This window comes from Myripristis murdjan, chromosome 24 (assembly GCF_902150065.1).
Source record: "Myripristis murdjan chromosome 24, fMyrMur1.1, whole genome shotgun sequence".
Classification (NCBI taxonomy): domain Eukaryota; kingdom Metazoa; phylum Chordata; class Actinopteri; order Holocentriformes; family Holocentridae; genus Myripristis; species Myripristis murdjan.
Genome location: NC_044003.1, coordinates 8150197 through 8167892, shown reverse-complemented (window position 1 = coordinate 8167892; position 17696 = coordinate 8150197). Strand labels below are relative to the sequence as shown.

The following is a 17696-nucleotide window of genomic DNA, read 5'->3' as shown; positions in this document are numbered from 1 at the left end:
CCGGCGCTGTACTTTAATGGAGACTGGTGCGGTGTAGCATGTAAAACACCTGTCGGACTGTCCAGAGATCAGCTCACCTGCAGCACACAGGTGACTGACGCTGTGCTGGGACAGTAACGACTCTTGTACGCTGCAACAGACCGGAAATAAGGGTCAGAGAGGTAGATCCTGCTTTGAAACAGTTGCAGCGAGAAAAGAAATATCCAGATGAAACTGGCAATTCACAAACTGGAAACTCATCAAAAACATTAATGTTACAGTGACTTACAATATTAGAATACCAGCTAGCTGCAGACAGGTGCACAAGTCCCAACAGGGTAATCTAGTCTTCCTGAGCGGTTTCCTTTGCAATAATCAACATTTGGCCTATCCTGTTTATTGCACGGCTACTTATTAATAAAGAAAGAGAAAATTTGACACAAAATATAGATTTTGAAATGATTTCGTCAGCGTTCAAGAGTCGACTAAATCAAACAATCCATCGATTCTATTTGTGTCAATAACAGCTAGACCTGAATGGCCAGATGAGATAACTGCATTTATGATAACCTACGTTACATTATATTCTACCCTCTTTTTTGTTGTGTTTGTTGTTTTCTTCTGGTTTTATTTTCATTTCTACTCTTACTTCAGCCTACAAACATGAATCAAACCTTCCATGCTCCCCAAATCAATCGACATCCATGTTGTAATGACTTGTTGCCTCCAGCAGGTGTCAGTAGTGAGTGAGAGTGATATATCAAACCTGCTTTAAGTGACAATCCAACCAGCTGTTCATTATTCAGAAACACTTTTAGTACTCCACAGAGTCATGTGACGTCATTTTAAACCATGCTCACCATTACAACCCATGATAGCGATCTTTTTAGCTACTTCACCTGGAAGTACTAACCTTTATCCACAAAAAAAATACTCATGTAGCTACCAGATTTGATGAAAAGGCGAATATTGTCATCAACAAATAAAACAAATAAACAATACAAGTTCTACTGGCTGAACTACAATCACACAAACGCTGCCTCTCTGGATGTTTTGCCAAATAGGCTGCGGTGTTCATTAGCATAAAGTTCAAAAATCTCAGTGTGTGTCCCTCCCACCAAGTTTGTACCACAAGCTATCCCAGCATGCTTTGCAGCAACAGTCAATGAAGTGGCGTGCAGAGTCTTGTACTAATTTTTCATATTTAGTGGGACATCACCGCTGGCGACCGAGGAGGCTGCTGAGAAATGTGTCATCTGAACATCATCATCTCTCTCTCTCTCACACACACTCTCTCTTTCACACACACACACACACACACACACACCCTCATTTCTGTTTAGATTTAGCTCATAAAGACCAGCTGAGCTCTGTCTGTACCTCAGATAATCTGCAATATTGCCAGGAAAACACTTTGAAAAATGTCATGATGGTAAAATGTAAATTATTTGTACTATTTTAAACCTGCACAGAGCAGCTTTGCACATTGATGGCTCCAAAGGCATTGACATGTAACTGTCTCAACAGCACCAGGCCCCCGGCTTCATTAAAGGCATCACACCTATTCAATAGCAGAGAAACTACTTGTCTTATTACTTATCCATCATCTTTCAGTGGACAATTCAATAAAAATCCACATGCAAACATGCAAAGAAATCAAATTCCACTGCAGTTTTTTCACAGACAGAGCTAAGTTGCTGTTCTCAGGGACAAACCCCTCCGTCACATCAGAGATGGATGACATTGACCAGCTGATATCTGAAGGTTGCATGTCTCATCAAAGACCAATATCAGTCCAATACGCTCGCAAACTGACTCATCGAGCCTGACGCATGTAAACTGTGACATTCCCCTTCACAGGAGCACCGAAATGAAGGTCAGCGGTCTCGTCCTCACTTTGTACTGATGATGTTTCCTGAGAGAGACGCAGCCGGCCTCATTCATATGCACGAGACGCGCCAGAAAAAAAAAAAAAAAAGTTCAAAATGAATCATGTGGGACTATGAATCAAAGACAAGCTGTAGGCCAAACATGATACGTCTTTATTTTATTCTCTTGTACTTTTTATGTAACCGGATGAATCAACGAGACACTTATCCTCTCACATATTTAGCGAGTTGTGTATTTGTTTTCTTAATGAGTTTATTTAGTCATGATCTGGATGACTAAAGGCAGAGAGGGTTTGAGGGATGTACTGTTACCATTACTACTACTACTACTACAAATACTGATATTATAAATACCACAATTACCAGTACAAATAATAATAATACCAGTGATGATGATGATAATAATAATTATATAAGTGCCAGAAGTGCCAGAAAGACGTGATTATTGGAAAACAGCACAAAGAAACAGCCATCAAATGAAATGATTGTGTCTGGAGCCTATTAAACACATTAGCAGCATGGGCATATGGGTCTGCGTTATTACAGGAGCTCAATGCCTCTTAATCAGCGGGTATCGATCCACTTCGAGAGCCTTCAAACTGCATATAGATCAGGTGAGTCTCACTGAACATTTTTTTTTTTTTTTTTTGTGAATGCGCTGCTCACATTTGTTGCGATCACTGAAAACCATCGGAGTCTGATTTATCCAGCGTGAAAAAGAAATACAACTCCAATTAAAAAAAGAAAATGTAGATATTTAAATCACGCATGTGTCAGACAGAGTCAAAGTGCAACAGGGTGAAACTTTAGTGTACGGTGAGGTATATCAGCGTGCAAAATATGAATCACTCAGCCTACGTGCTGCCAAAAAAAAAAAAAAAAAAAAAAATGAATAGTGCGTTTTGCCAACTTTTACCAAAGCAGATGTATAATTCCCCGCTGGAGGAGGCAAAGGTTGGATACCATATGGTCGCCATAAAGTAGCGCAAGTCCCACAGACGCACTAACTCCCTGTTGAAATATTACAGGGAATTTTAAAGGGAATTTGGCGAATGACGTCAGGGCATGGATTTTCCCTGAGTTTGACGAATGCAAAACAAGGTGCTTTACCTGCGCTGCCATGAAGGAGAGATCCATGGTGGCGGGGGGTTTGGGTGACAGCGGCGTCTGTCTGGGTCTCCTGGTCCTGAAGCAGCAGCAGCAGCAGCAGCGTCGGCTCGTCCTACTCCCGGGGCGGACAGGAGGAGGAGGAGGCTGGGGAGGCGATGCCAGGCTGCATCCTCTCAGGCAAGGGGGCCGGTCACTGCATCTCCAGCGAAACGCGGTGAGACTGAGACTGCACGGTGTGGTGTGGAGAGAGAGAGAGAGAGAGAGAGAGAGAGAGAGAGAGAGAGAGAGAGAGAGAGAGAGAGAGAGAGAGGAAAAAAATCTGGCAGCACAAGTCGACTCTAGATTACTAGGAACTGGGAGGGAGAGGAGGGAGAGAGCTCCACAGCCTATAAGAGGAAAGAGAGAGAGAGAGAGAGAGAGAGAGAGAGAGAGAGAGAGAGAGAGAGAGAGAGAGAGAGAGATGAAATAATAATCCTATCATAAATTCTAAAATTTACTATAGGATTACTGCATAACTTTCTAGCCTGAAGGATTACAAATTCTTTAATTACGCCTATTGGCTATGATTTGTTAATCCTACAGTCCTATAATTCACTACAGGCTTCGATATAGAATTCATTAGTCTATAGGATTGCAGTTTGCTATAATTACAGCAATTGGCTGCTATTTATGATGGTAAGCCCATAGTAAATTTTAGAATCTACTTTCGATATTTACCACATATTGCAATTTACAACAGTAACCCTATACTGAATTTAAAAAAGATGCCATATAAAGCATAGCAAAACTTATTCAGGCAATTATGAAAAAAAGAAATGTATAAAGTCACAGACACTATATAAGTCACATTATGGATATTAAATGTTATTGTTTGTTTACCAGCTGCAGTTGTGACGCTCCTAATGGCCCCTCTGTCTGGGTGTGTGTTGAGATGCGGGAGGAGGAGGAGGAGGAGGAGGAGGAGGGCCGCCCTGGATCGTGTCTGCTGTGTTTAATGTGTGCGTGTATTTCACCTGGTGATTCGTCACAGACCAGAGCGGGCCGCCGCGGCGCTGCTGCTAAACGCACAGAAGTCTGCGTGATTAATGATTGTTTGATGAATTAGTAAATCTTTAATGAGTGCCAGCCTATTTTCAGATTCCCTGTGCTTTACTTTGCGCCGCACGTGCACGCGCGCGCGCACACACACACACACACACACACGCACATACACACACACACACACACGCACATACACACACACTTTCATCCTTCATACATCCTTCGTACACACTGGCAACATTCCTTGTTTACTGTCAGAGATAGGCAATTATGAATGCCCCACAGTTCACTATCTTTAAAGGGATATTGCACTCTTTTTTTAAAAAAAAAAATCACTATCAGAATGTCAACTCTTCTTCTTCTTCTTCTTCTTCTTCTTCTTCTTCTTCTTCTTCTTCTTAACTCTTAAGTCCCTTGTCCAGTTAAAGAAACTGATTGCAGTAACTGTTGCTATCAAATGGGAGTTTTGCCCCCATGCTGCATTCAAGTGCAAATGGGAGAATTCACTTTTATTATTTGATGACTGATGAAGAGTTCAGGGTTCCTGTCTTATTTATGTCTATATCTGACGTCATGCCGCCTTTTTAATTTGTCTCATGGGGTTTTTTTTAGACTTACAAAGACTGAGATCTTTGCCTTTTTACAGATTTTGTTGTTCCCAAAAAAAAAAAAAAAAAATCAATCCAATATCTTTAAGATGCTCTTGCCTTTGTCTTTTGTTACATGTGCTTTCCCTCCTCAAAAAGGAGCTGGACCAAAAGTTAGCAGGCTTGCCGAGGCTCTTAACCTCTGTGGCACTGTATATCGTATAGTCTTGTGTCTTGTTTTTTTTTTTTTTTTTTCAAGTTCAATAAAGCATTATATCATTGGTGTTCTGGAGGTGCTTCAGCACTGGAAAGCAGCCAGCTACATCATATGGATTTTTAAGTGGGCAATCGTATTTCTATACATCTTACTCGCTTTTCTTTTTTTTTTCTCACCATGATGGCACAAAGACAAATTGCAATGATGTATTCTCTGGAGGTCCCCGGCTCAAGTTGCCCTGGATTTGTTGTTGCACGAGGATATTAATTTGCCACAACAATTGCAGTGACACGGGATCCCTTGAGCTCATCAGTGTTTCATCTACAGTTTCCTCTCCAGGCTCAGGAAGCAGCAGGAAACAAACCGCTGAGGAAAAAAAAAAACAACCTGTCGACTGAGACGCTTTTGACAGACAGCTCAAAGCTACTTTAAGGGATAAAATGACCCCGTGCAAAGTAAGAGTCATCACTCTGGGTCTTCTTTACTCCAAACAATTTAGAGCCAGCCTGTTGTTATTTCCTGGTTTTAGTTTTCTAAATTTCTGTAGCAGCCCTCCTCTTCACCGCCTCGCCCTTCGACATTATTCAAAGCGTCTCTGAGGCTGCATGCCTGAGTTTCAGATCAATTGTTTGAGTGCCTCTGTCAATGTGAATACATTCATAAATCCTGTAGCTGACACTCTGCAGCTTTACCAAATTTTGAAATCGAGGTCAGAGATAAAATAACCCAGGTAATCCAGCAGGAGGCTTGTGGGAGTGAAACATATCCCTCATTTCCATTTACAAAAGAAAAAAGACAGAAAACGGCAATTTTTCGCCTCAACTTTTGGTTTTGTATAACCGATGAACAGCTGAAACACAGGAGGTTGTGCTCTCAACACCCTCTAGTGGTCAGAAATTGCCTACTGCAGCTTTAAAAATGAAAATTAGCCCAAAGAAAACTGTCAAAGTAGAGTTTTAGTTGTGTAATTATTTCTTGGAGGTGCAGCTACTCCACAGATAAAAAATAGTCTCATTGGTTGAGTCAAAGCTCAGTGGGTTGAGCCAGAAAATCTTTTTTTTTTTTTTTTTTTTTTTTTTTTCAGACAAAAAAACTTGCAAACTAAAAAGTCAAAATGAAAAATGTAAATGTTAGTGCCCTATTTCTTCATTTATTTGGACAAAATGCAAAACAAAATACCCCTTTCCCTACTTACCCCTTGTGATCTGATAAGGTTTCTAGTCTGTCCCCATTCACCCCAGTACAATGGGACTGGGGTGAATGGGGAGCTTCATTGGGAACTACCTCTTGCCAAAGAACTCTGGTAGACTTTATACTACGCAAAGGAATTTCAAATTTGATTGGATAGATGCGCTTTGCTGGTGCTATCCGGCAGAAACCAGTTCCCCATGAAAATTTTGCACTGTCCCTTTAAGCTTCATAATATTAGCCCCTTCTCTTAGCCCTTGTCTTCTCCACTGGGCTTCAGTCTAATGTAACTTCGCTCCGTAACTCGGGTCACTGAGTTGCTTGAGCTCCGGAGCGTCTGCCTTCACCTGCTGTCAGGACGAGTCTGCTGTTGCTTTGGAGGAAAATGTGATTTTGGACTTTATCAGGGCTCAGCCAAGTCCTGCAGACGCTTCTGTCACTTATGTCTGATGGATCTTTCCTCTCTGGTGTTTCTTTGAGCAATTTAATATCCCCGATAACTATGTTGTCCCTGACCTGTCTGAAGAAAAAAGTTATTTTTCCACCTTGCTGTTAGGCTTTGTCTTTACTTTGTGCTTCTCTGTCATAAATAAAGATTATAAAGCCATAATAAAGCATTTGTTTCTTCTGTTTTCTGGTAAGTGTGGCCTTGATTCTAGCACCACTGTTGGTTTCTTTCATTTTTTGGCAATATAAGAGCTTAGAGGGTCTATGAATTTAACAGGGTTCATTCAATTCACAGGAATATTGTCATGACAACACAGTGGCTCTCCTCTCTAGCAGTTGCAGCTAATTCTCCCGTTTCACCCTGGGGACTTTAGCTAAATAGCTAATAAATACATGGAAAGAAGAAGATCTGGCCTCTGAATGGCATCTGTTACATCCAGATTGCAATATTTCTTATCTTCTCTGCCGTGCTGGCAACAACTCGGCCACACAGCCCCTGTAAATACAGCAAATGTTTGGCAGTGTGCATGTGGCTGGTCGTTAGACTGTGCAGGCAGTGTGCGAGGGAGCCCAGGCTTTTACTGAAGGCGGGTCCCGGGACATTTTGACAGGACGTGTAGGTGCCAACGGGACACATTAGCTGGTGTGGGGTTCGAACCTGCGGACCTCCAGACGTAGGAGTTAATGTCTCTCCAACCACTGCACCCCATTATCCATCCCTGCAGATCAGCTCCTTTTTATAGTCAGCGAACACAGGACATTTTGCAGATTTTTTTTCCTAAAAGAAGATTTAGAGGATGCAACACGTTCTAATTAATAACAAAACAAACTTATATGCCATACTATCATTTAAAATCTATGCCCTAAGCCCCTGGTTGACAAGCTGATTACACTTTCCCAGACCAGAGTCTTTATAATTGAGCCTCAGTTGTTCATTTGCATGCTTATTTATCCCGGTATTTACTTACTTATCTGGTTGCGGTGCTTTATTGCTCATTTATTTGCCAAGATGTATAAGTAATGTTTGGGAAATGTACTAATGAAATGTCAACAGTGCAAGTTTTATGCAGCATCCTGGTATTCAATGTGCATCTTTTAGAATTGACAAATGTTGCCTTGTGGTTTCATCATTCCCTCACGGTTTGTGCTCACAAACTGTGGCCATCGCAATGAAACTGGAAGAATATGACAATATAAACTGTGTCTCAATGTGTATTTCATGGTGCACCCCGCTTGATGGAGAGGACTTTTATTGACACACACTCTCTCTAACTCTTGCATGACGCACCTCCTTCAATATTTTTTTATTTTTTTTGTACTTATTGCAGGTTGAGGCCCCAACTAATTGAGCAAGCCTGGCAACCAAAACTGTTTGAAATAGTAGACAAAGACTGTGCAGATTTTCGATCAAAGGTCACAATCCTTCTATCAACACCACATCCACTTTAAAGCTGAGAGTAAAACTAATTAAATCACTTGGTCCCCACAGTCTCAGTGCCTGTTAAGTGTTTACAACACAGCTGGCTCCGGCAGCAGAGAGGCCAGTCACTTGGGCCACAATTAAAACCGTCGAGCAACACAAATATCCCCGCTGGGTTTTCAAAGAGAAGCAGAGCTCTGGTGCCTGTTACTGCTTTCACACAGTGCGGCTCCCAGAGCCAGATCCAATATTATCTACTCTTTTATAACATTATCAGTCTCTCAAGTCCACCTCTTTTCCACAGTCCTCAAACTCTCCGGAGAGTCTGCGCTGCAGCCCATTAAAGTTTGGAGTTCAAAATAAAACTGGCAGCTGTCGTCTTCAAACGGAAGGCTCTTCAGACCAGAAACTCTTTTGACCAATCACGGCTCAGTTTTCATGACAATCTGCTCTTCTTGGAAACAAAACCGAGGCAGTGGATCGCAGGTCCAGCTGTATGGCTAATTCATTAGCAACATCCCAAAATGTGACGGAAAGGATGCTGCACCAACAGAGCAAGGCATCTTTATACACAAACAATATTTCAGAGGCCAGTTCTAAAACAGGGGTCCGTGTACCCTGAGAAGTACATTGAATTTTATGCAGGGGGGTACGGGTACATGAGATTTAAAAAAATAAATAAATAAATAAAAAAAATAAGAATATGGTATGATGGTAGTCAAGCAAAGAAGTTTAAGTTCACCATGGCCGGGAAGCAGGATAAAAAGCAAGAAAATGGATTCATGGTTGAAATGTAGCAGCAAAACACCTGAATTTACACCTGAATGGCTTTTTTTCCATCCATTTTTTTTCACTGGTCAGGGGGACCTGGCTGAAAAAAAAAAAAAAAAATCAAAGTGGGTCCATTATTGAAAAAGTCTGAGAACCACTGAGCTGGGCTTTGAGAAGCGGTTTCCAGTCGGACTTACTCACACGACTGCAAAGAGGATGCAGTCGTATGGAAATGATCGCATATATTTCTTCGCTTTCTGCATCAGCTGCAGGCTGCAAAAACACAGGCGGGTTGGAGGAGGAATTTGGAAATTGCAGGATCCATGTGTCTCTTGAGGGACGATGATTTGATTAACCTTTTGCATTTGTTTCAACCTGCATGGGTTACCAGATAAATAGAGGACAATCCAGAGTGATGCACAACAAGCCTGTAGGGAGCAGTTTATTTGAACTGTGACGCATTCTTACTTTTAGTTTGTTTGGGCAGTGAGAATGATGCTACTTGAACTTGACTAGAATCAAATAACTGCACTGACAGAGCTGAAAATATGTGTGTCAGTCGCTTTCCAGAACTGCTGTCTGGTCATTAAGAGTCAGAATCCAAACCACATACTGGAAGGAAAGGAAAGGACCCCAAAATGCAGAGTTTATGGGTTTAAGGGCACAGATGCTGACATTCCTCATGGTTGGAAAGCCTGGCATAAGAAAATAAATCAAAGGCAAACAGTCTGCACTGATGCTCAAACTCAGCCGCTCCTTCATGTGTTCTTAACTGGTAGCAAAGGGTGCAGACAAGCCCGTCATGCTCAGCTGAAGTCGCAGGGTCTTGAATGGGATTTGTTTTAACGTGAGAGCTCAGCCCGCTCAGGGAAGACACACTCACACTGCGGAGAGAGGAGTGTCTGACTCAGTGGCTGAGGGCGAAGGCAGCTGTGTTGATGAGCTCTGCTCAAATGCACAAGTTTGGGTTTAAGGGAGATCTTGGCATTTCCCGTTCCCTCGCGTCTGCTTCCCTGCCCGTGGATTTGTGTCAAGATGTGAACTCTCATTGGCTATCAAACACATTATTCACATCGAAGTTTGAGGGAATAGCAGAGGCTCAGGGTTAATGGGCTGAATCATCCTTGTTTGAAGCAGGAAGGGAGACAGTGTTTGGAGGGACTTCCCCACACACACACAAAAAAGAAAACAACAACAACAAAAAAAGCACTAGCACTGAGATTTACAGTTTGGGCTGAGAGGCATTAGCTTTTCTGTAATCCTTACAGGATTACTCTGAGAGCTACATCATGTTAAAATATTCTGTCATCACTTATCAGCCTGTTAATTTTTGGATCTTTATGGCATTTATCCAGAGTATATAATGTAGATCCGTCCATGGCGTTATTGTGGGCGTGGCCCTCAAGGACGGCAGCTGCGGGTTTGATTGACTCCATAACTCATGTGGGGCTCGAGATCATCGCTCCTGAAGGTGAATACAGCTTTCCTCATGTTTTGTCCTTGCGCTGAGGTGCAACCCGTTTCCATGGCATCCTCCTTGTGAAATGATAAAGGGACAGTCACTCAAAATGCAATAAAAATGACACTGGCAAACTAACTATCCTCCCCTAATTCATACTCAGATGAATAAGGGGAGGCAGATTGATATTACGCCTGCCAATGTGGTGTTCTTTGGCAGGAAAAAAGTTCCCAAAGAAATTCATCGCCTCTGTTGGCTGCGGCTTATGCCAGGTATCCCAGTCGATGTTTTTGGAGAAAGATGTTGCCCATACATAACATTCTGACAGGTTGAGCTCTATAAAAATAAAGCCAACCCACTTCCATTGAATTGGAGTGAATGGAGACAGGGAGATGTGTCAAATCACAAAAACATGCACATGGATTGATTGCATTTTTTTTTTTTTTTTCTGAACTGTTCCTTTAAAGACGGTGTCAGCCTTCACTGCTCCCCCTGAAGCAGAGGACGCTGTCTGTGTTTCTCTTGGGAGGGTGCAAAACCAAACAGGAATGGCTTTGTTTCCTCTCAGCGCCTGTGCAGCCCCTGTCTGAGTGTGTACATGAGTGTGTATCTATGAGCATGTGTTTATGTGCAGCTTAGTGTGTGCATATGTACACATGCATGCAATGTATAAGCCTGCATGTCTTTGTGTGTGTAGTAGTTGTGCACACGTGTATGTATGTGTGTGTGTGGCTCTGCAGGAGTGTGCATGACTGTTTCGAAGGACTCTGCGGGTTTTGATTTTCTGCCCCGGTTGGCCGCCCCCTCGGCGTCATTCGCCAGGCTGACCCGCGCTCCCTGACCTCAGCTGCTGCCACAGACGTGTTCCCCCCGTCCTCCTGGATGTGTGGGTCCTGCCGACAACACACAACTAACCACACACTGGCAAGCTATAGAGTCCAGCTGTATGTTGTGACTCTTATTTCGAGGTGAAGACCTTCATTCCAAAGGAAGATGAAATGTTCCTATCTCACCAGTGATATTTGCTGTGGAATCTCTGTGGGAAAAAAAAAGAATAGATACAATGATAGCATTTCCATTTTGGAAATATCTAGTAATAAATATTATCAGTAACATGTTATCAAAATGGGCAAACTGCATTTAGAAATCGTCCTTCAAATACATGCCACATAGTGTTTCGTATATTTATTTGACTGAAAATCTCATATTTGACGGAAAGCCATACAAGACAGTGGCAAGAAGTGAAGCCACAGACAGCGGGCATACACAACATGCAGCACACTGAGTGAAAAAAAAGACAGAAAAAATACAGAAGGTGGTGAAGCAAAGTATAGAGAGAAGCTTACATAAGCTAAAAAAGTCCGACCATATTTTATATGAGTGTATTCACTGTGTTTTGAAATGATTGTAGCTCTATATTGTACAGTATACTCCTTTTTCAGTGATTCCAGTGTCAAATGACCACTTTATAATCATAACCTGATGCTGTAAAAACATTTTCTGAATGTCATTAATAAGTTGTTTGAAGGTAAAAATTGCAAATTGCTGGTACTTGGGACAGACAGACAGGGAGATAGATAGATAAAATACCACGTCTGCATGTCCTAATAGCTATGATTTTTTTTTTTTCCCCAAAAAATGACTTTATTGTCATCAATCATTTTCTGAGGACATTTATCAGTTTTGCTCCGGTGATGACAGCCTCACTTTGGGAAGTAAACTCATTTGTTTGTCTGTTGTCTTCAGAGGGACTGTATTCCCTCCGAGGTCATCGGTGTGTGATTACACACTCGGCTCTGACTGTCACCGGAGCCGGGCACGAGTCCGAGTCGGTCTATCCTCAGGCGGGGTGAGCCAGACCTGCAGAGGCTTCGCTTTCCACCAGCGCCGGAGGAATCTCATCAGATTCCTTTACAGAAATGACCTTGACACAACTGTACATCCGCAGAGTCAATAACTCAAACACAGATAACATCGGTGCCGCGAGATGGGGGAGGCTGGATAAGGGGAGATAGGTTTCTCTGTTGGAGGCAGTCTGAGATGAAACGAGTTCATGAAGATGTTTCGATCCTCGCTGGAGAAGTCAAATCAAAGTTTTGGCTCATGACAAACATTTTTTTTTTTATAACGCTGAACAAAAATAGATACTGCCAAATAAATCTGTGCACAAACTCCCATTTTTTCCAGCCTCAAAAAGAATCAATGAAAGGGAAGAGAAGGAAGACATTTATAAGCGGACAGATAAGGATAGGGAAATGCAAAAAAAAAATGTTTTGTTGAATCATTATCCATCACTGCATGATGCATGAGGCCAAAATCATGTTTAAGGCTTTACTTTTTTAACATTTATTCAAACTATGCAGCCTGTTAAAGGCCATTTTAACCCCTACCAAGAGAGTCTTGATCTTTTTTCTTTTGTTCTGGGTCACGTAGCACATGTTGTTGTAGTTTATATTGTGGGGTGGGTGTCACAATGTCTAATTAAGTATTTTTTTTTTTTTATGATGTTTTCTTTTTATGCTATTTTCTATGATGTTTTCTTATGCTGTGTTGTCTGTGATGTTTTTATGCTGTGTTTTTTTCTGTCGTTGCTGTATTCTGTATTTATTTTTACTGTAAGGCAACATTGAGTGCCATGAAAGGCGCTATAACAAATAAAATGTATTATTATTATTATTATTATTAACCCCTCCACCAAGAAGCATCTCTCTGTTGTTCATAGTTCACACGCCGAATACCAGAGTGTCTTTTAATTTTGCGCCATGACTCACTCTGAAACAGCAGCTGCTATTCTTTTCAAATGGAGGATATCACATTCTTTAGCTTCATCCTCAGTACTTATGTGTTAACGCCGCAAAACATAAAAACAAGAAGAATGGATGAACAGGGAAAAGAGAAGCGCGAGGAGCCTATCACGAAATTGCGGTGAAAGAGTCATTGCACAACATGATGCCGCCGCCCCGACGCCGCGCGGCATCCGTCTTCAGTGACAAACCTGCTGGGTCAAGTCAAGTCAAATTTATTTATTTAAGTGCTTTTAAGAAATAGGCTTGTCACCGTGCACTCTGCAGAGAGCAAAGGACACAAACGCAGATAAAAATGCACCAGTGAAATGACATAGAATGAGCCCACACACACACACACACACACACACACAGACACACAGACACACAGACACACACACCTTAGGCTGTCTATCCTGATGACAGATAGCTCCTCCCTTTCATGCAGGTCAACCCAACCTCTAGATGATGTACTACAGTATCTCTGGGTGCGATACACTGGATACACACACACACACACACTCGCACACTTAGGCAAATGATGATGAGAGAGGAGTGATGAATGAAACCAATAGCAAAATGATTAAATAAAAAACATAATGTCTATATACACACAGGTTATTTTAGCCACAGGACATATTTTTGTCCATCTAAATGCTCAGAGTGTATTTGATGGATTCCAGGCCGAGCTGTTTCATGTTACGTTGTTCAGTTTAGTGTTCACTCGATATATTGTTTTTGCCTCTATATTGAGTCAATATTGATCTTTCATTAAATGTCAGGAAAACAATCAGTCATGTCATTCACTGCTGATGGAGGTTCAGGCTATAACAAGAAAAAAAAAACGTTCTGTAACACCAGCAGTGACCCTTTCTGCCACCATTTCACTAATGCAATTGTTTTTTTCATTCAAATATCGGCACATTTAGATTAAACGTGTTCAACAATGCAGCTCCTATTGGTGGGTCTGTCGTTACAAATGCATGCTGTGCCTCCAAGCTTTGTTCAAACACACTGAACTTGAATTTAAATTCTAGTGGAGATCCCAAAGTTTCCAAAGATACCAAACATGTCCTGCTGAATTCCAGGGAAATGTGTTTAAAAAGCCTCACAAGACATGGAGATATTTTCTATTTGATGTGATGCTGCAGCCATAAAACAACCTCATCCTGCCTTTGAATATTTTACTCAGTGTAAGTGTGATCTTCAGCAAAGAGCTCTGACCAGCAGATATATATAAGATGTGACAGTGTGGTATGGAAAAAAAAGGCCTTTTCCAGCTTTGAAACTACTTCAGTTCAGGGGAAATTCATGAAAAAAAATCAGAGTTAAAGTGGTTAAGGACTGTATTGGCATTGTTGCATGTTTTAGCCCAATAGATTTTTGATTATTGACTCAATTTCCTTACTGATTTAAATTCATACATGCGCCTCTGCATGGAGAGCCTTCTTGAATTCGACAGACAGGAATGGTGCGTTCACATGCTATTGGATAATTAGGAAAAACAGACGTCCTACTTGGTAGTCAGCCACACCAACATAACATCATAACTTTTACGTCATGAAGAAGCCATATCCTCATCATTTTTTTTCCCACAATGTCAGTGTTTGCTGTCTGGCAGCCGACCTTACCATCCTCAATGTCAGAGCTTCCCGTCGGCATGCAAACACGCCAGAAGATGTGCAAACTTTTCAAATCAATGCAGGCATTAAACTAAATTACCACACAACAATAAAGTCACTGACCAGAATAAACCCAGACAGAGTGTTCGCCGTGATAGATTACCTATCTGAAGCGATTTCAGGTCTCTGCAAGTTGGCTTTTGTAGCGAAAATAATGGAAACAAATGGCTGTCTGGAAGGAGGAACGCACTGAGAAGATATGGTACTGTATGCTTGGGAAACTGGTCAATAAGGTAATTAGGATAAAACATGCAAAAATAATATGGACATTTAAAGCCATCGTGCATCCATCATTGTTATTGGTCAACCTGCCTTCAGGAACTAATAACAAGAATTTATTCTAGTGTCATTGTACTGTCATTTGATAGCCAAATAATGCTGATAAAATACAATTCAAGGGGAAACAATGAATATTACTTGCGCTGATAATTTTTATTGGTGTTAAAAAAGCAGAGATAAAAGCTAAAAGTACTTCTGATCATCATCATCATCATCATCTGATATGATAAGGAGTCTGGCGCTCTAATGTATGTGATGCCCTGTTGTCTCTGCGCCATGTTTGCCAGTGTGCACTTATGTTTCTGAGTTGTCGATGTGTTTACTCCACCCGTGTCACCGAGACGAACCCCTCTCCACTTATTAGGCTTGACAAATAATGTCATTGTGATTCTGACGCTTCATTTATTCGTTGTTTGCCCATCAGCGAGGCCATAATACATAACTCGGTGTGCTTATCTCTACCTACTTTGTGTGACTGGATCCTTCATGTCTCATCTGTTTGCTCTCCGACGATCCTCTGTAGTTTACTATATAAACACCGGCTGGGCAGTCCCCTTTCTTTTTGCCAAGTTTCACTCCTTGCTTCTCTTTAAAGTCAACAAAGTAATGGGCTTTGGCATTTCAAATAACTCCAACTAAACACCACGGACAGGCGCTGCCATCCGGTAATGAATACATGGTGGCAAGAGCAAGAGAGAGAGGAGGAAGGAGTGTGTGTGTGTGTGTGTGTGTGAGAAAGAGAGAGAGATACTGCCCTGATCAAAGGTGCATAGCAAAGACCGATGTCACAGTTTCTGGGGATGCCCAAACTTTGCAGCCACAATTTGTGCGCTGTCCATTTTTTTAGCTGAAAAGAAGTTTCCCATGCTCCTTTTTTTAGACTGAATATGCTCTGCACAGTCGTTTTAGCTTATGCAAAAACTCATTCAAAACCAATTACAGAATTTACACAATCAACAATTTCCCTTGAATGTTTTTTTTTTTTTTTTTTTCCAAAGACATTAAGATTCCATCCTGCAACAGCTATTAGTATCTCTGCATGACAGACGGATGCTAATGTTTTCTTTGGTGGGTCATAGGCGGCGGGGGGTTAATATAGTTTTAAATGATGTCTCCATATGAAAAATTAGCTTAAACAGAAGCACAGCGAGAAGCAAATGAACCGCGGTGTAACGTAAGCATAGGGAGTGAGACCTCATGCAATTACTTTTGGCAAGAAATGAGTTACGACTAAAACCGCACAGCGGCTGTGCAGAAACAACAGAAACAACATGCATTATGTATCATCGTCATCATCATCAGGTACCGCGGCACTTCATGGCTTCAGAGCAGCTGCGGTCCTCCTCGGTCGCTTCCATTGAAGTCTTTAATCATGTTATATACAGTGGTGGAAAAAAAGTTTTCGGACACCCTTAAAATTTTACACAATCTCAAATATTATCATGAAATATTTGTGGAAAAATGTTTTTTGTGTTTCAAAAGGTGTGGCTGCATTAGACAGATACAAATACAAATTATATATATATTTTTTTTGTTTATTGTTTACAAGAAAAACTAACAAAACTAAATTCTTGACAAATTCTTCTGACCACAGAATCTTCTTCCAGTTCCTGGCTGTCCAGTTCTTGTGTGCCTGGGCCCAACGACTCCGGGCTAGCCTCTGTCTCTCATTGATCAGGGGCTTCTTGATAGCCTTGTAGGACCTTAAGCCATGATCTAAAAGTTGGCCACATACAGTGCGGGTGGAACACTGGACACCAGTTTGGTTTGACCACTGCTGCTGAAGCTCCTGTGATGTCATTCGGTGGTTTTGCCTGCACATGTGGATCAGGATGCAGTCATTTCTTGCTGAAGAAACCCTTGGACGCCCAGATCTTGGTTTGTCTTCCAAGCTGTTGGTCCGTCTGTATTTCTGCAGAGTGTATCCACCTGCTGAAGGACTGCATCTGCACTTCCTGGCTATCTGGCGGCAGCTGTACCCTTCCTGGCTGAGAATCTTTATCTTCAGGCGTGTTTCCTGCGTTAGGTTCCTTGTTTTAGCCATTTTTGTGTCTGAAGAACTTTCAAATGTGCTGGCTTTATATAGACACCAAGCTTGGCGACAAAAATTGTGTCTTTTAATAAAAAGAACCACCTTCATCACTGGTGCCAAAATGACCCAATACTCAAAATTGTTTATGTGTTTTTATGGAACCAATCAATTTGAAGTTTTTAATGGCTTTTTTAGGATTTGTTTAGTATTTTGGCTGTGACTGTACTAAAAGAAATTGCACTTGAAGACCTAAGAGTGATTCTTAATGCAATATTTCACAAATGCATGGGATGTCCGAAACCTTTTTTCCACCACTGTATTATGGGATGTGGGATCGTCCTTCATGACGGAGAGCCTCCAGTCCTTTGATCGATAAATGAGGTGGAAATCTACTCCCCATGAACATTTGGTGATTTTTAGATCTGGTCTGTTTGGAGGTCATGGAAAGCATTTCCTCAGCAGAGCACGGAGGCATAATCATATTTGAGTTTGGGAACATCATTATGGAACAATGTTTGCATGATAGAGCGCGGTTAAGTGGCCTCGTATTCTTAATATTGACCGTTATATAGCCGTGCAGAGCAATTACTGGACATAATGACTCCAAATAGATGGCCGTGCATTCCATTGCATACTGTATGTAACAGCAAGTTTAACCAGAGATATGGGAGTGGAATTAGCATTGTATAAGGTATTCTGAGGTCGCTAATGGGCCAAATGGCAGCCAAAGTCAATAAATGTATTGATTCTTCCAGTGCTAGCCCAGTCAGGTGTCATTAACGGTAGAAGCTTAATTAATGGTATTAATGGTA

At 41.5% G+C, this 17696-nt stretch overlaps 2 protein-coding genes across 2 annotated transcripts in view; one reads left to right on the top strand and one right to left on the bottom strand.

Moving 5' to 3' along the window:
* Window positions 1–3023, bottom strand: part of LOC115356125 (uncharacterized protein C14orf132) — a 34507-nt gene extending 31484 nt beyond the window's left edge. The window contains exon 1 of the mRNA XM_030047149.1: window positions 2979–3023. Within this exon, the coding sequence (XP_029903009.1) occupies window positions 2979–3005 (27 nt within the window). The 5' untranslated portion in view covers window positions 3006–3023. The remainder of the gene's footprint in view (window positions 1–2978) is intronic.
* The window catches only part of LOC115356612 (uncharacterized), a gene marked incomplete at its 3' end in the record, with an annotated part of 42285 nt that continues 27592 nt past the window's right edge, over window positions 3004–17696 (top strand). The window contains exon 1 of the mRNA XM_030047829.1: window positions 3004–3192. Within this exon, the coding sequence (XP_029903689.1) occupies window positions 3004–3192 (189 nt within the window). The remainder of the gene's footprint in view (window positions 3193–17696) is intronic.